General features: G+C 44.2%; 2 protein-coding genes across 4 annotated transcripts in view; both read right to left on the bottom strand.

Annotated features, from left to right (window-relative positions):
* Positions 1-133: 133 nt before the first annotated feature.
* On the bottom strand, positions 134-4,918 carry hcrt (hypocretin (orexin) neuropeptide precursor). 3 transcript variants are annotated; one of them, XM_019866474.1, is made up of 4 exons: positions 4,831-4,918; positions 3,080-3,193; positions 1,309-1,372; positions 134-799 (listed from the first exon to the last, which is right to left on the bottom strand). In XM_019866474.1, exons 2-4 carry the CDS (start codon positions 3,085-3,087, stop codon positions 461-463), a joined length of 411 nt encoding a protein of 136 aa, XP_019722033.1. In that variant the 5' UTR covers positions 3,088-3,193; positions 4,831-4,918; the 3' UTR covers positions 134-460. The 3 variants fall into 3 exon arrangements, with proteins under 3 accessions (XP_019722033.1, XP_019722031.1, XP_019722032.1); XM_019866472.1 differs by lacking the exons at positions 3,080-3,193; positions 4,831-4,918 and having other exon boundaries at positions 1,309-2,953; XM_019866473.1 differs by lacking the exons at positions 3,080-3,193; positions 4,831-4,918 and having other exon boundaries at positions 134-796; positions 1,309-2,953.
* The window catches only part of LOC109513799 (inactive phospholipase C-like protein 2), a 54,538-nt gene continuing 34,855 nt past the window's right edge, over positions 4,377-24,059 (bottom strand). The window contains exons 2-6 of the mRNA XM_019866471.1: positions 20,796-23,282; positions 16,624-16,827; positions 16,377-16,452; positions 9,837-9,946; positions 4,377-5,311 (exon numbers count right to left, since the gene is read on the bottom strand). Of these exons, the coding sequence (XP_019722030.1) occupies positions 4,922-5,311; positions 9,837-9,946; positions 16,377-16,452; positions 16,624-16,827; positions 20,796-23,282 (3,267 nt within the window). The 3' untranslated portion in view covers positions 4,377-4,921. The remainder of the gene's footprint in view (positions 5,312-9,836; positions 9,947-16,376; positions 16,453-16,623; positions 16,828-20,795; positions 23,283-24,059) is intronic.

The following is a 24,059-nucleotide window of genomic DNA, read 5'->3' as shown; positions in this document are numbered from 1 at the left end:
CACTTTTTAAAAATAACACATCAATTACTTCGGATAATATAGTGAGGTAAAATATTTAACAGCGACAAACCGCTTCATAAAACAGGTTTGTCGTCAAAAAACAAAATAAATAAATATAATAAAATGGAAAAAAAGGGTACGGTACAAATGAATTACCGGAAAGAAACTGTTAATCCCCTCCAACAATTTATGTGATAGTCTAAAATGTATTTTCTTTTATTATTTTCTCAGTCCTACGTGTATCGGCCAATTGTATTTATGTTATCCTTGTAAAGGTTTATAGAATTTAGTCCCAAACTTGACACTTAGTCTAGTTCAACCGCGTGAATTGAGACTACACCAATAATAATTGCTTGAATGGGAGAAAGCTTTATTCATCAGTTTCATGAGATGTTTAGAGGCCCCTGGAAATCTGCTGGCCCCAGGCACAAAAGCTAAGTCCGCCTCTGCTTGTAGCCCATCAAACAGGTGAGGGTGTGGCGTTCGAGGGCACCCCCCACAGGTTCTGGGCCCTCCTGCCCATGGTGAGGATACCGGCGGCGTGGCTCCGCGACCCGTACAGGAGCTGGTGTAGGCGGTTGTTGAAGGTGCCCTCATCTTCCATGCGCTTGCCCAAGGTCAGGATACCGGCCGAGGGATCGGCCGGCCCGCCGCTGACCCCGCCCGAGCGACACAGGAACAGGTGTAGGCGACACGCTCGCGACGGCTGCCTGCAGCACTCGCCGGATGCGCTGAGAGGGTCACAACGAGTCTCGTTGGACAGCAAGACCAGCGCCAGCACCACAACTGACACCTTCTGCTGAAGTACACGCATTAGTGGTTAAAACTGAACTACAAAAAATAATTCCAGCAATACATTAAAGATAAATTCAATTCTGAATTCCGAATGTGGGGTTGGCAAAATAAATTATGGTAATTTTTAAAAAGTACTTTTGTACATACATAAAAATGCATTAAATAATAAAACTTAAGAAAATAAAAAATAATTATTAAAATTATTTTTAAATAAAAAATAATGATTAAAATTGTTTTTTATTTTAATAAAATTGTTAAATAATTATTTATTAGATTAAAACATTTCATTCAAATGAAAATTATCTCAAAATATGTAAAATTAAGAGTAAAAATAAAAAATAATTTGAATCAAAATATTAAATAATTTTTTTTGCACATTTTAAGAAGCATTTGTATATAATATATAAAACAAGTAGAAAATAATAAACAATAAAATAAAACAACGCACAAAAATGATCTCTGACATAAAATCAGAGTAAGGCAAAAATAAATCGAAAAATCAAATATTCTTACCTTGTTGGATGTGTTTGACCCAGGCAGCATCTTGAGTTTGGAGTTGAACCACGTCATCTTGCGGCTGTTGTTCGGGCGGGGAGTCATCGTCTCTTGCTTTCACATGACTTTTATATGCGCCAAACGTGACATAAGAGCCATTGGTTTTGCTCATCTCCCTGCCGTTAATTAACTCTCGTGGAGTAGATCATCTCCAGGACTCTCGGCTCCGATGCAGGTATGTCTTTGTGGTGGCAGGCCGCTGCCTTATTAACACATGCCATGATGGCGAGTTGTGAGGGAGTCGGGCTAATTAGCAGCGTGGTGTTCTTCATTACAAATATAAAGTTGGCCTTTCTTTAATAAGAAGAAGCTCATTCCTGAGGACGCTTCATTGGCTTCATGTCCTCACAGCCAGCCGTCTTATTATGCCAGTGGACGCACGAACTTGGCAAATGTTTATTTTGGGCCAAAGAAGGAAGCATCATTATGAAGAGTGATTGTTTTGATGTCATCTGATGGACAAAGAAATCATTGCTGCATTCGTTTTTTTTTTGTTTTTTATTGTGAGTGTGTGTACCGGGTATCCATTAGAGGTAACGTGTTTGTTACATTTAGTGTATTAAAGAATATAGTTTCATTTTTTTTTTCCTCCTGCATTCACAAATCATTGTTTATTTTGGATAGTAAATGCGGGTCAGTTCTTTGCAGAGCGTACGCTATAAATGCCACTGTAAACAGCTTTTAGGTTAAAAAAAAAACAGAAAAAAAAGTATTTAATTTGAGGTGTGGTTTTTATTTCTGCAAGTGGACGTTGGCATTGAATCGCGACACAGTCGAGTGTCTGTTGAGGCTGAAGCCGGTAAGGCTGCGGCAGGGTGAGTATCAGGCGTTAATAAGAGGTTAGGCATTTATTATTTGCATTGTTAATGAAATGACGTGAATAAAAGGCGTTTATTTGAAGTGCTGTGTTTATGTATATGAGTGAATGACAGGCCTGGCGACTGATTCGTGCATGGTGTCTGTTATAACTGAAGCCATAACAGGTCTTCATGAGGGGTAAGGTGTTGATTATAGAGTTTTACAATCCAACAAAATCATTTATTTATTGTACAGGTGTTTAGAGTATATTTATCATTTCGTAGCACTTTTTCCATTCACACCATTTTACCATTTAATGGCGGCGTCATGTGAGAGCTACAAAAACAGGCATTCATTTGAGGTACTGCGTTTAGTCATGTGAGCGGATGACCAACCTAGCTTCTAATTGTGCCACGGCGTCCATTATAGCCTGAACCCCCCCCTCGGGGGAATTCATTTACTCAAATGCAAAGAGTATTAAGTGTTTATTTGGGGTAAGGTGTTTACATTTTATACAACTTCTTTGAATAATATTAACTCACTTAATTTTAAGAATGGATTTTTAAGAGCTCCGGAATGCATTTCAGCACTTTCTTTTTAAAGATCCGCTTGCCACTCAGCTCTGCAGTTCATGCTGAAAAATCAGGTCATGGCAACCACAAAAAGAGGGTGTTTAATTGGAGTGTGGTGCTTACTTACGTGAGCAGACGGCGATCCGTCAGTTAATAGAGGTGTGGGCCGTATTTCAGTTGAAGCTTCTTTGGTTTTTATTTACTCAACTGCAGAGTACTGTACTAGATTTTTGTTTGGGGAATGTGTTCATTTGTAAAAAAAAAAAAACAAAAAAAACCCCACACACAAAAAATAATTATTATTATTACAACAAAACAATATTAAATAGAAATTTTTGCCATAAAAAAAAGTTTCACACCTCCACATTGCTTTGCAGCACGTCCTCCTTTAACTCCATCCACTTCAGCTTCACAGACGCCAGGTCAGCTCTGCAGGCATGTTCCGAAACCACAATTTGAGGCAAAGTGTTCAACTGGTTTTGACGAACATCTTGAACGTTAACTTTTCAGATTTAAAAAAAAAAAAGACCCATTTAAAACAATGACGCCACTTTTAATGGGTCACTTCAAGGAGACTTTACAGAATTCACACTCACTTTGCAGTGGTACACATGGCTGATGTATTTTTTTTTCTTTTTCACACATCTATTTTTATCAGTTTTTTTTTGGGGGGGGGATCCTGGTATCATGGTGCAAACCCGTAATTCCTCTCACTGCAGTCAGTATAAAGTGACTGTCCAGATATCACATAAAATTAAAATTGGGGAAAAAAAAGGAATATCCATAGAACTAGCAACAAATAAAACAGCCACCATTCGTGTCTACAGGAATCCTCTTATCATCCCTTCTTACATCTTAAATAGTTTACATCGAGATTCACTATACTTTGTGTTGAGTCACATTTTCCGATCGTGGCTGTTGAGGGAGGTGAGTCCGAGATGTTAAAACTAAAATCCCGAGAAATGATTCCGGAAGTGTCCCTCAGAGTAAAACAAATGAACACAACCTATGCCAAAAGAGGGGGGGGGGGGGGGAGTGTGAAGGAATCAAATTGCCGAGGCAAAGTGTGACCCCAAAGGAAAGCAGTCATGAGGCGCGGCTTGTAATGCCAAAGTAAAATCCGAAGAGACGGCGGAGGTGTGTGGAAAAAGAATGTCACTCCGAGAGAGAGCGCTTTGGGGATAGCAGAAGGAAACAAAACGGCATTAATGCATGCGGACAAGAACGTCACACTTGACTGTAAAGTTGACTAAACTATAAGAAAAAAAAAATAATTGTTGAGAAAGAATTTGTCATGAACTGGACTGATAAAGTGGTATTCCCCCAGTTTTATCAATTTCATCATACGCCTTTGTTATAAAGAATTTAAGATACTTTCTTTAGTTTATTTTTTTCACGAAGCACTAAGTAAAGATTCGGATCTGGTGTGCAATGTTGTTATTAAATGTCAAATGTTTCTGATTATCCTGTTCTATGATGCGTGACAAGATTTTTGTTTTTTGTTTCCCTCCCTGATCCACTTGGAAAAGGGTTGGGCGTCGAGAATCGTAAATCTGATCTGCGGAGTGTGCGCGGTATGCTTTGATGGTCATCTTGACGACACCGCACAAGAAGAGTAATGAGAAAATACAAAGTCATTGTTTTCTCGTCATGTGTGAGGTCCCTCACATTTTAAAAGAAAAAAAAAACATTGCTGTCATTGGCTTCGGTTACTGTGCAAAATCAGTGTAACGGAGTGCCTCAGGGCTCATGGGTATAGGACGACTATCTTGGATTATTTCCAAAGGGGAAAATTCATTCACCACATCAATTCTTCGATCGGGTTGTGTTCCACTTACTTACTGTGATTTTCTACATTCTCCTTTGAAGGAGTCAACAAAAATTTGGGTATTGAGACACGTCTCTGTGAACATGATCTCAAACAGGGTAGAAAACTTAATCAAATGAGTGGATTTCGACAGTGAAAAGCACATTTACATCTTCTTCTGCTCTCTCAAGTCTGACCTTCACACTCGTGTCTCGCTTCTAACGCAACCGGTCTTCCTCCTACCCGTCCTCATCATCATCATCATCATCTGGTTGACACGATCCTCAATCTCCGTTTTTTTACCGCTCGTGACTTCCTGCATTGCTTCCAGACATTTCCCTTCATCTTTTTCACTCGCTCTCGGGTGCTCGTCTCCGTGGGCGCAGGCCGTGGGTCAGCAGGGTCCCGCCGGATCGTCGCAGAATGTTTCCTTCTCCATGATGGAGTCCAAAGGTCCTGCTGCCCTTTGCTGCTGAAACTGGAAATGTGGTGGCAAGGCTGGTGGCGGGGTGTAAGGGGGTGGTTTGGGAACAGTTTGAAGCAGTGGGTGTGGGGAATGAGGTCCAATCCAGGGTTGGGTTTGCGAGGGGGACGGCAGCGGGGGCTGGGGCGAGGCCTTGGCCTGAGGCAGCGTCTGGTGTTGGTGGAGATAAGGCGGATGATGCTGCAGCTGAGGGGAGGACGCGCCGTTCTTACTGAGGCCACAGGACTGAGCCGCACAGTGGATCTGACGTAGGATGTCCAGTGCCTCACTCTTGGCGTGCTTCAACAGGTCCGCCTGGCCCTGTCACCACACGCACATGCACAAACACACAAAAACATTAAAATCTTATTTATCACAAAAAAAAAAAAAAAAAAAAAATCACGGTAGATCAAGACCGAGCCAACACCCAGTCTACCTGGGCGTAACCCTAGACCGTACCCTCAGCTACAAGGAGCACATCAAGAACACAAGAGCTAAGGTGTCAACCAGGAACAGCCTTCTGCGACAACTGACCAATTCAAAGTGGGGAGCTCACCCAAGCACATTGCGCACGACAGCACTAGCCCTGTGCTATTCCACCGCCGAATATGCCTGCCCAGCATGGTACAATTCAAGTCACGCGCACAAAATAGACCCAATCCTCAATGAGACCTGCAGGATAGTGACTGGGTGCATCAAAACAACCCCCACCCCCTGCCTCTATGCCCTCTCTGGCATCTCTCCCCCTGACATCCGTAGAGCAGTCATCGCTAAAGCAGAGCGCACAAAGCAGGCCAACGACAACCGGCACCTACTTCATGAACACTATGCCCCCCAGAAACGGCTCAAGTCCAGGAGCAGCTTCTTAGATACCACTGCATTACTGGAGACCACACCATCTGCTGCCAGGATCACTGAGTGGCACAAGCAGTGGAATAGCCTGGGAAGCCAGACAACACAATGGACAGAGAGAGGCATCACCCCAGATGAATGTCTCGCTACTGGTCATGACCAACCTTGGGCTGTCTGGAAGACACTGAACCGTCTGCGGGTCGGCGAAGGACGATGCAAGGCATCCATGAAAAAATGGAAATTAGCAACTTCCGATGCTTGTGTGTGTGGTGAACCACAAACAATGGAACACATCATGAGATGTAGAATTGCTCCAAAATGTACTGGACATGACCTGGCCGAGCCAAATGCTGCTGCACTCGCCTGCGCCACCCACTGGAAGGACGTGATATAGAAGATGGCCGGACACGAGGAAGAAGAAGACCGAGCCCGCCCAGGGATCGCAAAATTCAGCGGGCAACTGACCCCTGCCCTCTTCCTAAAAGGTGTTTGAAGTTGCGAGGAGATGCCACAAAATGACGTCAAAATACACAGTTCTAAACAAACATACAAAACAAATACCGGTATTCCGTTTGTGCTTACTTATCTATTGTGGTAGCAATAACACAGACCAAGAATAATCATCAACACCGTGCGTGTAATATGTACCCAATCGTGAACCGACGAGGGTCATCGATAGTCATAGCTAGCATACTAAACAACACGCTAGCACAAACTACTCATAGCATCATACATGGGTACACAAATATGCGCGCTAGCACTTTACACGACTCATATTTTGGCATTTATACACAATCACAATCGATAGCGAATACAATTTGAAAATTGCACAAAGAAAGTAGACCACTCGGGCTGTTAAAAATGCATCTAGCGAGACACAAGCATACTTTGTGCGTGCTCTCCATTCAAGGACTTGTCAAGTTGTCAATATTTTTCATTAAAATAGATTCAGGTGTCTCGCTGTGAAAAGAAGGAAAATGTTTTGAACAATGCTGCAGTCTTGGCAGCAGTGACGAAAGAATGTTGAATCTGCAACAAAATGTGCTGTTAAAATTGTAGATTCCAAGGAGCGATTACATGGTGTCATTACCAGTGAGAGACACAAGGGGGTAGTGTAGCACCACGAACATAAAGCGCCCTGGTCGTGCGCCAGGTTTTCTTCAGTGCACTCACGAGGCTATCACGTCCTACATTTCTGTTGACCCTTTGTTGCCAGGGCAGCACGTTGGGCGACTGGTTAGCAGGTCTGCTTCACAGTACAAAGATCATGGGTTTGATTCCATGTGGGATTTGCATGTTCTTCCCGTGCCGGCGTGGGTTTCCTCATGGTACTGCAGTTTCATCCCACATTCCAAAAACATGCACGGTAGGTGAATGGAACACTCTAAATTGTCCTTAGGTGTGATTGTGAGCACGGATGGTTGTTCGTCTCTGTGTGCCCTGTGATTGGCTGGCAACCAGTTCAGGGTGTACCCCGCCGCCTACTGCCCAAACACAGCTGGGATAGGCTCCAGCACACCCGGCCGGGACCCTCATGAGGATAAAGGAGTTCAGATAATATATGGATGGATGTTTGCTGCTGTGCAGGAAACTATTGATACAGATGTTCAGTCCTCACCAGTAAATCTGGACCATAGAATAGTAGAAATAATTGGGTCTCTGGGATGCCCGCACAACCATCAAGTTTGACATGAAACAACTAAATCAATATTTTGAGATCTGACCATGATGGAAAATGTATCTGTGAGTGAGCATTTTGGAAGTTAAACACGTAACACGTTTTACTGCTCTTTCTAGTGTGCACAGTACTATTAGTTGTTCTTCCTAGAGGATCAATAATACATGCCTGTGAGCATTGTTATATTATCTGTCAACATGAGTAGTCACAAAAAAATGGATAATACAATGTGTTTCCTTTAAAGGAGATATGCACATGCTGCGTCACCCCAAAAGCACGTTCCTCACTTTCCTGTGAGCTCCAAACTGTGAGTCTGCGCATTTTTCCCTCCCACTGAAATTCACCCGAGAGTGGCCCACTGTGCTTGACGGGCAAGCATCCCAGCTAGGCCCAATCTGTTCACCAAAAATGTCAAAATGGCATGTAAACGTCAAGTTCATTGCTGCAGGTGGCCTTTGGAAATGACACACATGCTAGCATGAAAAAGTCATGTGTTTGGACCCCCCCACACACACACACACACAAATTATGTAAGTCGTGACTCAGCGGGCATGAAATACGACAGCGACAATCTTGGCCTCTGGAGAGCGATGGAGACTCACTGACTTGGGTGCATTCAGCGTGCGACCCACCACTGTGGGGATTTGGGGGTGGGGGGTGGGGGTGACCAACCTTCTGTAGTAGGCAAAATCCGACCACTTCAGGCTCATTAAATTCCTAATCCCCTCCTTGTTTGTCCAAATCAGACCCTCTCCTTAATAGAAGATATGTCTTAAGTCATTTCTCTTGGAGCAATTAACGGCAAATTTTCTTCAAAAGACACCATTTCAATAAAATGAATTGAGAGAGTCGTTTGTAAACACATTGTACATGTTTGAAGATAATGATAATTGTGTTGGTCGAGCACAAAACGGCTTTCTCCCTTTCATCTATTTTTTGCAGTTAGCTAGCTAGCTAGCTAATGCCTACTCTCCGAAAAGGCATCTCTAAATGTTTCGAAAATTCAGCTCCTAAAGCAGGTCTCACTGAGGAAACATTAAATCTAGGAGGTACGGCTATCATGAGTAGAATCCCCAAAAGTCTCAGGAAGTCATGCTGTTAAACACAGGTGTCAAACTCAAGGCCCGGGGACCAGATGTGGCCCGCCACATCATTTTAAGTGGCCCGCGAAAGCAAATCAAAGTTGACAACTTCCATGATGTTTGCTAACATCTGTACCAAAATTTCAAAAACATCTCATGCGGGCAGGAAATGACGGAGAAGTTTGATGACGTACCAAGAATCACCAAACTTTAATCACTCAGCTCCACAAGGTCAGCGTCTGACCAAAAGACAGAAATGTATCGATGCAATAATGATACACTCGACGGCCCCCGGAAAGCTTCATGAATAGGCCAACTGTTTAGATGTTAGATTAGAATCGTCCGTTAATTTTGCGTTATTTAGACAAGGTCACTTTAGTTTGGTTTGGCTGAAGAAAAAAATTCAAGGAGAAAGAATGGCATCGAGGCAGTTATGTTTTGGAACACCAAGTCTTTCGATGAATGCCCGCCAGCATCCTTGAACTACTCGAGGCCAATTTTTGACAGAAAGAAAGCTCATAAAACATCGTCCCCCTCCTGCAAAAAACATTCTTGTTTGACAATGAAGTTGGTTGTTTGCATTCTTTGCTAGAATTCATCATCAGTAGGTGTCGCTAAAAACATGAAAATTATGTTGAAATGATCGTCAAATACCACATATTTGCCATGATTTCATCCTCTTAAATATTATGCATTTTTGCACAGTTTAAACATTTCCCAGGTGTTTGTGACATGCTTTTGTCAAAATTGCCCACGAATTATCGTCGACTTCACACACGATATCTCTTACCATGCTGAAATTAGTCCATTTGAGAGGACGGTGCTGTAAGGACCAATGCTGAGTGTTTTTTTTTGTTTTTTCTTGTCACCATAGCAACCAGGGGTGGAGCTTGAGGACTGACCAGTGGAACTAGCATCTCCGTGAACATAGCCACAGCAAAACCTTCATGCGCTGCACTGCGTGTATGTGGCGCATGGGCACAAATACTCAACACTTACCAAAAGCTAATTCTGTGAGCAAGAGCACTAAAATGAATGCAGCTCAGCCAAGGGAGCTCCCTCAACTCAATACCAAATGATCGTGAGGATGCCGGGATAAAAATATACGTTCAGCCCAGTTGGGGCTTCATCTTTTCATAAATTACACACGAGAAGCAAAGGGGTACAGTCCCCTCGCACGGTCTTATGAGGAATTACAAGCCAGCCCGTGTACAGTATGTAACGCATCAGTCACCTTGAGCACGGTGATGTTCCACGCGTAGCTCTCCATGGCTTTCTGAAGTTTTCGACCCTTCAGGCCCTCCTTTGCTCCGATGCGATGCAGGTCCTCGTGGAAGTCCAGACCTGCACACGTCAGCGGGAGGCACGTGATCAGATATTTGTTAACGTTTTAATGTTTTTCACATTTCTAAAGTACTTCAATTCATCTACTGTGGTTATGGATAAAGTAGGGGTATGCATCTCTCCAATAAAGATGATACATAACTCGGTACCTTGGGTGACATATGATTCAAGGACGATACATAAACTATTTGCATGCTATTTAGTAGTAGTAGTAGCAGTAGTATTTAGTAGTGTGTGTGCATGCGTATCTGCGTGTATGTGGGTGCATATGTGATTGTAGGTATGTGACATTCTTTGCAGAAGATTTGACAACATGCCAAACACTTTGATCCATTATAAGCTGCTTGTGACGGTCGCATTTCTAAGGCTCTGCCATGTTTTAGGAGTTTGCACATTGTTGAGACTCACAGTAAGCTCATCTAAGAGAGATCCAATGCAGCCAATCGGCTGGCCATAGCAAATGTGATAATGCTTTATTTTTATGTCATTTTATTTATTTTTTAACTTTCACATCTAATGATCAAAACAAGGTGAGTATATTCGATATTTCTAAATGCAACGGAACAACCTTTTCACTCTTAGTAATCAGTATAATACATCACCACTGCCAACTGTAACCCCAACAACCTGACACAAAGCGCGGAATATGTCTTAGAATATCCATCTGTCAGGCCTGGCTGATGTGTTAACGGGGTTCAAGGCTAAACTGATCCAGCGCTATTAATGAATATAGCTACACCGACGGTGACAAGAGATAAGCTGGTCACCATTGAGCCTCCTTAAGTATTTATCCTGCTCTTTAAATGTCACTCGGGTGCCGGACCATCCAAGTGTGTCACCGTGGCAATGTTACGACATCAGGGTGAGGGTGCGTTTGTCTGTGGAAAAATACCCAATCAAAGATGGGGGTTGGGGTTAGGGGGGTTATGTTTTGACAGATTACATTCCGGAATGTGATCACCGGGGCTGTTGTTGAGCTAGCCAACGATGACCTTCATAAAAGCCAGATGCAGAGTGGACATCTTTATCCCTGGGATTTCTGTCTTAATGGAATCGCTATCAGGTGGCCTCAAACCAGCGAGATAAGGAGGGGTGAGGGGTGGGGTTTGGGGGTTCGTCTTGGCAGGGGGCCAGCGCCTCACCAACGGCTCTCCGGCCAAACCATGAGGCATGCCTGCAACCTTGGCTCCACTGTTGTACCTTGAGTGCAGGGGTAGATGTCGGAGAGCACCAGCGGGCTAATATCAACCAATTAAGCATTATTTGTTCTTATCCATGTTATCGTTATCTACAAAAACTGCTACATCACAACTCAGTTCAAGGCAATAAGGCAAATAATTGGATATGCAGTACTCATGAAAATGAATATTATTATTGTTATGGCGAGTAAAAGTAAAAAGCAGTTGTCCAAATAATAACTTGAATAAGCATACAAAGTCAAAAATACTACTCAAGGACTGAGTCTTGAGTACTCTTCTCTCGCCCTTCCTTATTTATCCCAAATGAGACACTTTGCAAACATGAAGAAGAAAAAAAGGACTTTGGATGAAAAATACTCTGACAGGTATAATTTATACCAAAAGTAAATGTTATCAATTTATTGTAGGCTGCTACTTCCTAACTCTGGTCACAGCAGTTTCATTTTCACACTGCCACCCCACCATTAAAAAAAAACAAAAAACACAACACTGCATGCTCTGTTAAATGCTATTTTTAGTATATGCTGCAGGACACTAAAAAAAAAAACAAAAAAAAAAAACTGCGGGCCGCAAATAACCCGCAATTTGAACGCCCTGATTTACAGAATGCCACAGACGAGGATTTACAGTAGAATACAACTCAATGCCACAACATGAATGACACTGAACCACAAATCAAAACCAACTTTGACCTTCGGCGACACTCCGCAGGCGCGTTTAAGCGGGAGACGGATGGGCGCTATCACAACCGAGTGTGTAATTGGTCTTTTAAGCCATAAACATCATCTCATGCGGCCAGGCATCCGAGGTTTAGATCACAAAAAGCCCTTCCCACCCCCCGCCCCCCTTCATTAAATTGGGCCTTTGAGCTAAGCTAAGCGGCAGCGTGAGGCAGATGGGCTGGAGCACGCGGGATGTAAGCAGCCTCAATAGGAAGCTTATGCTACTAATAATTGTTGTGGATCGGTAGGGAAATGCTGCTACCTCCACAAAAGGACCTTAATTATTTCATTAATGCTTGTGCTCCTCTCTCTACTGTCTACATCCCCCAAAAAATGATCATAGCAAAGCTGCCGTCTTTGTTATTATTGGAGGAGATAAACATGGTTGCATTAAAACAAGAATAATAAAATAAAAAAAAATGTTCACTGCTAACTAGGAAAGTTATTTGATCATAAAAAAAAGGACAAGTCTTTGAAATTTAAAAAAGAAGAAATCTTCGTTTTCATGCCAGGCAAGTTTAGTTTACCTTGTTTGGAGTTGGCAGAACTGCATTTTCTATTCCACGCCCCTGGCACACCTGACAATTGATTAGTTCTAAACGGAGTGAGTCAGTTTATGCTTGTAGATCACGTGCAAATTAGGGGAGCTGCTTCCATTGGCTGGAAATCAAGTCGGTTGCGTTCACTCCCACCACGGCGCAAACGGCAATTTCGAACTGCACCAGTCTACTAAAATGCCAAAAGAAAGAAAACTTCACCCATGGTTAGGCTGCAGTTTGCACTAAGCCTGTGCAAGACACGGAAATAGGGCCCAAATTGTGGGTTCAAAAAATATTGACAGAGAACCAAAAGCTATACATTTTTCAAATCCTCCTTTTTTCAAAGTTCAAATCAAATCCCTTTTTCAAATTTCAAATCAAACCCTTTTTTAATTTTTTTTTCTAATTTTCCTTGGGACAACATACAATCTAAGATAAATGTGAAAATGTAAAAATGTGATGAAAAAGATTTTTTTCCTTTTTTTACAAACAAATAAATTAAATAAATATTTTTTAATGTGACATAAAAAATTTGTTTTTCAAATTCTATTAAGACTAAGATTTTTCAAATAAAATATAAATAATTAAAAAAAAAAACATTGAAGAAGTGGAAAAGAAAAAGCTTACACACGTTATCAAAATGTTCTGACAAGGTTTACAAATTAAGACTCTTTTCTTTGAATAGTTTCATTTCATGAAGACAAAATCAGAGCTCCGGCCGAACACGCGCACACACGTGTGCGCCCAGGTCGCATCTGGAGGAGACCCGGTCTTCGTCTCAGCTGTCTCTCTGGCCTCCCGTTAAACGGGTGAGTCATGGCCAGCAATCACGCGTGCCTGCAGGGAGGTAAATCATCCAACACTTCGCCATTCTCATCAGCGTGTCGCTGCTTGACTGCCCAAATGAAACCGAGACGTCAATAACCACAAACCACAACATGCAGGGACGAGGTCATAATTGCTGAAAGGATCATTCAGAGCTTGATGCCAACTTGTCGTTTTAATCATGCGTGTTTGGCCGAATAAGAGTCTGGATTGTACACCTCGCGATTGTTATCGGCCGCCGTGAAAGAAAGCTGTGTCAAAGAACGTCATCCTTTTTAAATAGAGTCAAGCTCTGAATGCCACTGGCAGATGAATGACGTTTGTATCCCCCTCCGAAGAATATTGCTTTGTTTCCACTTGGTAGTTTAGACAATGTACGCTGTATTGCGGAGAATACGAGACGTCATGAATTCTTCTCGGTGAGATGCTAAAAAAACAATGTAGCTGCACAAAGAAAAAAAAAAAACGTCAGGCACGAAGGATGCCGCAGTTGCAAAGTTACGTCGGCGCAAACAGTTCGAGGCGTGCATTTTATATTGGTGGACGGGGAGCAGCAGGTGCACGGCTACGAAGTGATAAGGAAAGTGCGTTATGTGCAATTCCTCTGCAGCCCGTCTTGTCAGCAGGTGATGTCGGACTCAATTACGAAACAAGATGGATGCTCCACCACACTTCACTTATGAATACAACGGGAAAAAAAAAGCTTTAACATGACATGTTCGACGAATCGCAGTACCTGTACTTTAACTTCTTTTTAAAAATATATTTGCTCTGCAGCCCATTTAGGCAGCACACTGTTTAAGACATTGCTACTCTGCTCTCTTTGCTGACCATCACATCGCTCGGGAGCAAAAACAAAACCAAGAAACATTTAATTGTTTTCCCAGTCGGGCTGTAAGGACGACACCCTCAAGAAAAAGGCTGGGGGAGCCACTCCAAAAGGAAAAAAAATAAATACGTTAGCCATCCTTGCAGAGTATCAAGCTGAGCGGCCTCCCCTCCCGAGTCTGGTGAGACGCTTCAAGCACTGCTTAACTCTACACTCATCCCCTTTGAAGACAATGGCAACGCGTCCCCGCAGGGACCTTTGGCCCCCGGGGGACAGCTCTGCGACTGAAGTCTCAATGTTCAGCCCGCATGGCAACGTAATTGCGATGACGCCGATGTCTGGGCTCTTCCGGGTCGCGCGGGCGGTACATGTTTGATGCGGCTCGGAGGCTTAAATTAGTTTGTGGGACTCGGGAAGACCGTCTCAATATGTGCGGGCGGGCCAGCTCTTCTGCTTCAATTTGGGCTTTTGTTCCATAAATAAAATAAAATGACGGGTGTCTCTATACTCTACACATAAATGGGAAAGTAATGGATTCATTGATTTGCGTGTGGAAGAAAGTGAGTGCACTCAACTCGTTTGCTGTCCAATTGAGTATATGTGCTATGGGATGTTGTGCTCCACTTGGAAGACCTCAAAGACAACACTAGCATTGAAGCATTCATTCATTCATTCATTCATTTTCCGAACCGCTTGATCCCCACTAGGGTCGCGGGGGTGGGGGGGTTGTGCTGGAGCCTATCCCAGCTGTCTTCAGGCAGTAGTCGGGGGACAACCTGAACCGGTTGCCAGCCAATCAGCATTGAAACAGGAATTCAGATTTTTTTTTTTTTTTTTTTTTAATGAATTGGTTGTCCCCCCCCCATTGGTCCATCGAGTCCGACCGTCAGCCACTGGTTTTGTGGTGATTCCATATTTCAACTGCACCGTGTTGCAACATCGCCGATAGGGTTGAACGATTTTGAAAACTAATGTAATTGTGATTTTTCTTTCCCCTCACCCCCTCCTCAATTGAAGAGCTTTTCATCCTCCCGGCGCCCCCCCCCCCGCCCTCCCCACATCCCGCCGCAGCTATTCATTTCACCACGCTCCAAACCGGCCCGTGCTCTTTCTCCCTTTTCTCTCTGCTGCTGCCCCTTTTGTGATATTTGCGCGCGCATTGTGTTCACCTGCCCACTGACGTGATCAACACTCAGCACTGATTCACGGGCACGACGGGCCGTTGACAATGGCGCTCGTCGTTAGCGTGGGCTGTGGGCGAGTAGATACGCGCTGAGGACAAAAGGCACCGGGGAACAAGTGACCGTTCCGCAGCGAGAACGTGAAAATGAACAAGTAGAAAATGGTGTTGTTCGTGTCTATTTGCAGCCTGTCAGCAATGTTCTCGATCTAGTAAGCTTCTTCCATAACAAACTCAGGCAAGTGCGCAATTGTACAAAAAGAATTTCAGGGGGCAAACTGTAAAAGTTGTCACGTTAATGTCATTCGTCTTCCAAATGGACTGGAATGTATTTATTTGGCTTTAATAAGCTGCTACGTGTTCACGCATAGTATAGACGGTTATAAGTGGAAAACAAAAATGGTTCACAAAACCAAAAGCAGGTTCAACAATGACACCACAATTTAATCAACACAAAATACATGCGCCGATGTTTCAACAGCTTTAAAGTGCGCTGACATTATAAGCTAACTCATATTTAGCATTTCTAATTGGAACTCCCAAAGATTATAACAGCGCCAACATAAGGACCACATTTGTCCCTAATCTTTTTTTTTACTCGAAATTGTCATCACAGGGGCCGGAAAAGTCGCTAAATGTTACGACAATATCGCTAAGTTGCTAATATTTCACATTTTATTTTGGCTGCGAGAAGACATTGGTCAAAGACATTACTAGCTAGGATAGCATTTAGCCTCGCCGCTTCTATTTCTTCTTCTGCTACAACTGTTTTTCGGCTTTGAGTTTTCCGGCAGACTGAGTGCCTTGGGGTACCATGCTGCCTCTCACAGGTCAGTCTTGGTACTGCGACAGACTTCTCGTTTGGAGGAGGTATGGCTATGATTGCGGTGTGCTACATTACATGCTTTAAGAGCAGTAAGCGCAGATTTTTATTTATTTTTTCCCTCGTCATGTGCGAGGTCGCTCACATTGAGCAGCAAGTAGCTGGAAGGTGAGAGCCTCCCTCACTGCGCCTCATTTCTTTATGCCGCTGGATTATAGCTTAAGTGTCATCAGTTGCTAGTAGTTACCTTAGCAAACTGCAATAAAATACACTTAAACACACTTTCATTTCGGTCCTTTGTTTGCATTCATACCTGCACGCTGTGCTTGCACAAGTTTGGCGTAGACCACATCAGCCGACTCGATCAGTGTTCTGCTGGTCTGGATCATCTAGCCACAAAGAAAGTTCGAGCTCATCACATGACATTGAACGGTTTGATTTTTCGAAAGCAGGAGACGGGGGGCGAATTTGAAAGCCACTATTTGGTCACAGTTATCTTGTATCTCAGTCAACGAGCGAGATCAGGAAGTTTAGAAATGAATGCGTACATGTACACTCACCATGTCGTAAGCGTTGAGCACCTTGCGCAGCAGCTCGGGAACCAGACCCTGGGCCTCCATGGTGGGGTAGGTCTCGCTCAGGTCCACGGTCACCCGCAGAGAGCGCTCGCTGTTCATCAGCCAGGTGGACACGGTCAAGATGCACTGCTTCATGTTGGCGGCCGGCGTCAGCCCGCAGAGCTCCTTGAAGGACACCACGGCGTTCTGCGGGGAAAAGAACAAACGTGCATACAATTGATATTTGTTGACCTTGTGATTGCCAGCCAAAAATTATGGAATTCCTGTAAGGGAAATGCACTTAGGAGAAGTGGTAGTGTTCCAAATGTCTTTGAAGGAGACAATTTAGCGACAGGAGAAAAAACAGAAAGTGCTGCTTATTTGTCTAATGGCGACAATGAAATGACGGCACTTGTCTTCAAGTCACACTGCCGCCGCCGCCGCCGCCGCTGCTGCTGCTTGGAGCAGCTGCAGAACGAGCGTAGTTAGTCATTCTTGTTTAGCTTCATTTTTGATTACTCCGTAATTGTCGTATTACAAATGGGCTTCATTTTCTGTAATTCCATTGATATTGCATCACAAATCAGCTTCATTTTAGCAGAGCAACGTTCCTGACAGCTTGCTAAATGCCATTCTTTTCTTAATGAGAATTTATTGTGGCTTTATGAGAATCATTTGTATCGCTCGTTTTTTTTTTTTCTCCCCTTTTAAATTATGGCTCACGCATGTTAAGAGAGCAGCTTGAAAACAGAAAAACATGAACTGTTTTTTTTTTTGTTTTGTTTTTAAAATCTTGCAAAAAGACGAAGCTAATGTCAACGTCAAAAGGTAAGCAAGGCTGCAGTGAGTTCCGACTCACCATTGGCAAAGCAGCATCGAGCAGTGCGTAAAGTTGCTGACTTGCACGAGACAGGAAATAAGATGTGTAAAATCTGTTTGGGTATTGTGACAAAATTATGGATTGGCGAGTACTGACACCCAGTATCGTGCAAGGCCAATACCGGCCTTGTTTTCAGGTATCGGGTACTCATCGAAACCTCCGATACCAATCACCGATACCATCCATCCATTTATTTTCGAATCCGCTTTTCCTCGCGGGTGTGCTGGAGCCTATACCAGCTGTCTTCGGATAGGACGCGGGGTACACGCTGAACCGATTGTCAGCCATAACGCAGCAATCACAGATATGTATAGCAAAAAAAAAAAAAAAAGTCCTCCTTGGCAGTAGTTGGAGCTATACTGTGGGAGTATGACTAATTGGCGACTCGTCATCTACATCATGAAGAAAGCTCTTTCTTTCACAATTTTTGGTGGTATCAATGGTATCAAACGTGTCTCGCGCATGTCTTTTTTTTTTCTCCAGAATTGAAACAAATACTTGAAAAATCTAACTGAAGGAGAATTTTTTTTCTGCAGTTATCGCACTGGATCTGATATCTAGGGCTTGATATCTAGAATCTTCCGGCTTGATTTTGTCACACAATATCAAATACATCTTTGTGCGCATGTCATCAGTCACCCTGATTTAAATCACAGCCAGAAGAACAAACTGGAGCCAAAAGACAAGGCAAGTTGATGAAAAGAGCCCTGGAAGCAAACAACCTTTGAGGCAACCAGTCCACGCTCTCCCGCTGTGGGAACCGTCTGTCTCCCCGGGCTGGACCTGCAGAAAAATCCGGTCCACATGCCAGGAGGACACGCTGTGTCACCGCGCCACCTTTGTGGTGGCCCGGGGAAGAATGATGCAGTCATCTGCATGCTGAACCTGGACCACGGTGAGCACCTCAAGCCACTAAAGGGCTCGTCGGACCAACACATAATTACATGTGCCGCCTGTTTACGCTCGTCCCAGTGCACTAGTAGAACTTCAGTCATTTGCACTAGTTGTGTATTTGTTTTTGGTTCATTCTGTTGTGCAATTTAAATCCACAGTGGTGTTGCGAAACGCAACAAGAGGCTTGTGTTTTTAATTACCCCTCCCCCAAGCCCCAACTCCTCTCCGCTCCCCATTTGACCCCCCCCCCCCCCTTCCCACATTTCCCCAATGGAAGCTTTGTATCCCCTTGACAACACTTCTTTTGTTTCTCTTCCTATGTTTCCCACCCCCGCGCCCCCCTTTATGGGGAAATAGCATTGCGAGGAGGTGTATGTCAGATCAGCCTATAAGAGAACACTGTTTAGATTGAGGCAACGGCAGCCAACACTCCACAATCATCCTTCAAACTGTGAAATAGGACGCTCCATCGGTAAATCGGACACTGGTAATGGGTCAACCCCGTCATTCTCACACTTCATTACAAGGGTTTGTCTTCGTTTGAGCGCCACCCACTGAATTGGAGTAATAGTGCAGCTATTCTCATTGGTTTTCTTTCCTGAGGTGGAAAAGCGCTGCACAGGTGACAGCCGATTTTTCATTTACTGAGCCTCAATTTATTTTATTTATTTTTTAAATGAAACTAAAGCAGCATGCGATCATGCTGCTTCAGTTTATCAGAGTAGTTTCACACGTCTGCCTCTCGGTGGGTGATGTTTCTTTTGTCAATTTGACACGTCTGCATTCGTTTATTATTTTGTTTGCAATTGGGAGAAACATTCATTCATTCATTTTCCGATCCGCTTATTCTCACAAGGGTCGCGAGGGGTGCTGGAGCCTATCCCAGCTGTCTTCAGGCAGTAGGCGGGGGACACCCTGAACCGGTTGCCAGCCAATCGCAGGGCACACAAACAACCATCCGTGCTTACAATCACACCTAAGGACAATTTAGAGTGTTCAATCAGCCTGCCATGCATGTTTTTGGAATGTGGGAGGAAACCGGAGTACCCGGAGAAAACCCGTGCAAGGCCCGGGGAGAACATGCAAACTCCACATAGAGAGGCCAGAGCTGGAATTGAACCCGGTACCTGTAACCGCTGGACCACCAGGCCGCTTGGGAGAAACATTTAAGTAAAAAAATAAAAAGAAATAAAATCAAGAAATAACATTCACAAAGAACACAAAGGATAGAGAAAATATGGAAGGTTTGCTATCAGAACAAAATGATTTTAGTGCTGTAATAAATATTTTGACATCAACAGTTATGTTCAGCACAATGAGCGCGTGCCAACAGATGTTTGTAATTTGGTGCAAAAAAAAAAAAAAAATAGTATCTTTTTCAGTTTAAGATTTATTCTTTACTTTTCAGTCCGAGTGAAGAAACCCTCCAGAGATGCGGTGGTTGATGCCATCTGGGTTGTTGGCTCTCAGCCCGGCGGCATAATCCAGATCCAAGTAACAGGCTCCACACAACTGGCCACTACAAAGCTTTGGCCAACGTGTTTTTTTGTTTTTTTTTTCGTTTTTCCATTTAAAAGGCATTTTCTTTTATTTATTGAACACGAAGATCTTTTCAACTTCCCGCTGTCTTTTATCATCTCATTTGAAAAACACGCATTTCCATTTCAAAAGGAAATGGCGAAGTTGGTTTTGTGAGTAGCAAAGGCGGCAAGCGTTGTTTGATTGGGAGTAACGTAGCAATGGTCTGCCTACTGCTAATTTCCATGTATTAAAAAAAACAAAGCACATTCTGTGATAAATGCGATGCAATGATGAATGACGCTGTGCCCTGCACAAATATTAGCCATGCATTTATAACCTGCATTGATGGAGGCATTTACTTGGGCTTATTCAAATTTGGGAGGAGTTTTTAAAGTGGTTCTCGGAATGCTTAGCAACGGAGACCATGTTCCCTTTCGCGGTAATTCTCTCTCATTAATGATTACACTATTCATACACTGACTAATTGCATACCATTGTCGCAGCATTGCTGCTTTCTTACACAACATTAATGGAGTGCAATTAGCCACGAGGCTCCGTGCACAACGGTGAAGTCCTGTCGGAACACTTTACATCAAGTTGGAATCATGTCGTGTACTTAGTGAGGGAAGAAGTTTGGCATTGCCTGTCTTAAGGTATCAGTGAAAGTGATAGATTTTTTTTCTTTTGTTTTTTTGAAATAGTACTTGTTCCTTAGACGCTAATGATGAGGATGGTGCTCTGCTCTGACAAGATTTATGATGTAATTATCTGTCACCTGCTGCATTGTAAGAGCTGGGATGAAAAGAAAAAGCAAGGTTGTGGGTGGGTAAAGAAGACATCAAGTGCTCAGTGTGACAGATCTGAACGAGTTTACTCTTACCTGTACATTTTCTCTGAGGTCTGTGGCCTCCCGAAGAGGTTGGGTTGACGCCCTGAAGAGTTCGTCCACCACTTTGATCCCTGTCGTCTTGGTGGTGGTGTATTCTCGGGCCTTCCGACCTTTTCGGACTGAAATTCCCCTCTTATGGGCCTTTCCTCCTCCCCGTCTGTTTGTGATGGCCACGTGGACAAACAGGGTGGTGTTGGGTAAGAACTCCCCTGTCAGAGACTGTAGCGGGACATGTCTGTAGCCGGGCTGCAGGCACTCAAACGGGATGGTGTACTGGCCAATGAACTCATCTCCAATGTAGTCATCATCCAGCACCACAAAGCGGAGGACGGCTAATTCGGGCAAGTTGATCTGGAATTCAAAACTCTCATCAAAAATGGGGTTGTCGCCATTTTGGGACACGGTTTTGGTTCGTTGTTCTGCGCAATCAGCCGGGATGCCGTGAATCTCCACGTATATGTACGGTTCGACCACATCGCCCTTAGCCGCGGAGCCACGAGGTTTGGGGAGGTTCTGCCCGCTGATGACCTTTATATGAAGGAGCTGGGCGGAAACCCCTGGCAGGGAATCCCGAGCATTGGCACTGAAATAGGACACCTCCTCCCTCATGATGGCTGGTCGCAACACGTAACCGCAGTTGCCATTTTGTCGGAACCAGCCAAGGTTGAGGTCCATCATCAGGCCAGGTGTCTGGTAGTTCATGGCCACAATCTGGCAGCCACACTTCCAGAAATCTTGAGGGTTCATGTTACTGGCATCGATCCTCATCGGGGTGGGGTACACTCTGGAGAGAAAGCGCTTGTTGTAGCACACAAATTCCTCTGGAAACTCATTGGCGAACCTGTTGGCGTCAACTTCGTTGAAGGAGCAAATCTCCCAGTATTTTTGGTCCCTTTTTGACGTGTCAAAGTCCCTGAACTGTACCGATTTACAGAGAGACACAAGCTCCGAGAGCTCCTGGCACAGACGGAGTCTTTTGCAACCCAAGCCGTTTAGCTGGTCCCTGTCATCGACTCCAACTCGTCTGGACATTTCTAGACCCTCTTCCTCCTCTGTCACATCACCCTCCGACTCCATGCAGCTGGGCTCTAGCCTTTTGCCCTTGAGAAGGATTTTACCTTTGAGTTTCTCGGGAGAGGGTAGGTAGTGTTCTTCTTTGTTGGGGGAATCCACATAAAGTTTGTCCCCAAGAATCTTTTTCATGTGTTGGGCCATAACCCTCTGCTGAGGGATGGAGCAATGAGCGACTAAACAGAGGATCAGCGGATACTCGGAGCTCTCAAAAGCATATTGGTTGATGATATCTAAGACCTTGGAGAACGCTAACTGTGAGGCCACAGAGCTGCCAACGTACACCACCGGTTCGTTATCAGGGCCGTCCCAGACGATGACCTCGATGCTGCGACAACCCATCCTCAGAACGCGAATGTAATTACTGATGTCGGATGAACCCCAGAAGTGGTCTTCCAGAAGAGAGGCATTATGTGAAGAGTTGATGTAGTAGTGGGACAGGGGCTGAGTCATATCCTGGCAAACACGTTTGTGCTGCGGGTCAAAGATGTGGCACTCAGAGGAGAGGAGGTAATGAGTAAAACCATCAATGGAGAGGTAAATCCGGTCCCTGCCTTCGGCCGATGGCTCGTATTTTAGAACCATATCCCTGCACATGTCCTCAGTTACACCTTCTACACCCTGCTCCACCTCCACGAATAACATGAGGTCTTTACAGTCCAAGTACTCCTTGTTACTGGAGAACTGCATCAGCAAGAAGAAAATTTCCGGACGTGTACAGAGCTCACAGTAGGCCTCCACAAATGTGTCCATGTTAATTGCCTCACCGTATTGGTCTTTAGCTTTCTGGAGTTCTTTGAACTTAAGTTCTATCATTGCCTCTTTCATTCCGGGGTTGAGGCCCTTGATAATTTGAGTGGCCCTGAAAAGGTCAATGTGTCCATCCTTTTCCATGTCCGCCAGCTCAAAGACTGAGCTAATCCAAGATGTCCTTACACTTGGTTGGCTGGGCTCTACCATGTCGACGGTGTGTCGGCCGTAAGACACCAGATACCGCAGGCCCATCACCCAGGTGCTGACCACATCCGCCGTACTAGCAACCAAATCCAGTGACTCATAGTTGTCCCCATAGATGATCGAGAAGGCACATTCATCTGGGAACTGATCAGAGAGACCATTGCTGCGAAGGACCGGAGTCTTCTTCCCCAATCGGACCTCCTTAATGCTCTTGATCTCGAGCTTTGCCTTCTCGGAGTCCTTTTTGGAGGGCTCCCAGCGGAGCCAGTGCATGTCCGGATCCAGCAGAAAGTATCTGTTGTACATGCGGGAGTTGGAGCGGACCTTCTTCATCTCGCAGCCCTCCATCATGAAAGCCATGCATGCCGCTGTGCTGTTGATCTTGCGGTCACTCGGCATGGAGCTGAAGGAGACGGTCTTTTTCCTCACTTGCCTCTGTTTGGACCCGTCCTGTAAACAAAAGCAGGGAAAATGAGTTCTACAAAGCTAAATGTTCAACTCAGTTAAAAACACAACACATCAAAGTCCCGGTACCTGGCATGACGAGCGCTCGACAGTATGTCATTTTCAAAGGGATGTTCAGTCTCTATGGAAATGGTAAATGATGATGGGCTCTGCTGACCTTTTACTGAAAACCGAGCTCATTGCCTGACAGAAACCATCACAGTCGAAATCAAGAAAATGGAAAATGTGCCACATTCCATAAAATGGCAAATAACTCAAAGATCTCAGTCGATATTGCTAAGATTAAAGGCGATTAAAAAACCTTTTCCATTTTCACTTTAAAAATAATAAACAAAAAAGGGCAGGTGATAAGAACAACCACTATAAATACTGGTCCAACTACAATATGTCTGTACACAGCCTTCTTCCGACAGCTGATGCCTGTACGGATCTGATGGATCTGCCCATAGAACATCGTTCGACTTAAGGCACACCGGAGCGCCTCTGAACCATCCATCTTCCTCCTGACAGTCGGGGGAAGATGAGGTCCAGTACATCACCCTGATTAATAAGTAAACCTCAGTGTGAAGGGAGGAAAAAAATGCTATGAAGAAAACCGGGGTACTGAGAGAAAACATCACACAGAGGGATCAAGTTGGAATAAGAACTTTTTGAATGTGAGGCAGCCATGCTAGTTGAGCTCCAACCGTCAAGTTGAATCTTATTTTTCAACTTTGATTCGGAGCATGTTTCTGAAGACGCTCCTGGGTTAGGGATTTGTTT

The sequence above is a fragment of the Hippocampus comes genome, unplaced genomic scaffold (assembly GCF_001891065.2).
Source record: "Hippocampus comes isolate QL1 unplaced genomic scaffold, H_comes_QL1_v1.1 scaffold99, whole genome shotgun sequence".
In the NCBI taxonomy this organism is placed as follows: Eukaryota; Metazoa; Chordata; class Actinopteri; order Syngnathiformes; family Syngnathidae; genus Hippocampus; species Hippocampus comes.
This window is presented reverse-complemented; position numbering and strand designations above follow the sequence as displayed.

What these genes read in the sequence shown, in the direction of transcription:
- hcrt (XM_019866472.1), bottom strand. Translation starts at nt 1,395, where the DNA reads ATGACTCCCCGCCCGAACAACAGCCGCAAGATGACGTGGTTCAACTCC. An exon ending in GGTCAAACACATCCAACAAG is followed by an intron (nt 800 to 1,308) that starts GTAAGAATATTT and finishes CGTGTACTTCAG; the next exon opens with CAGAAGGTGTCAGTTGTGGT.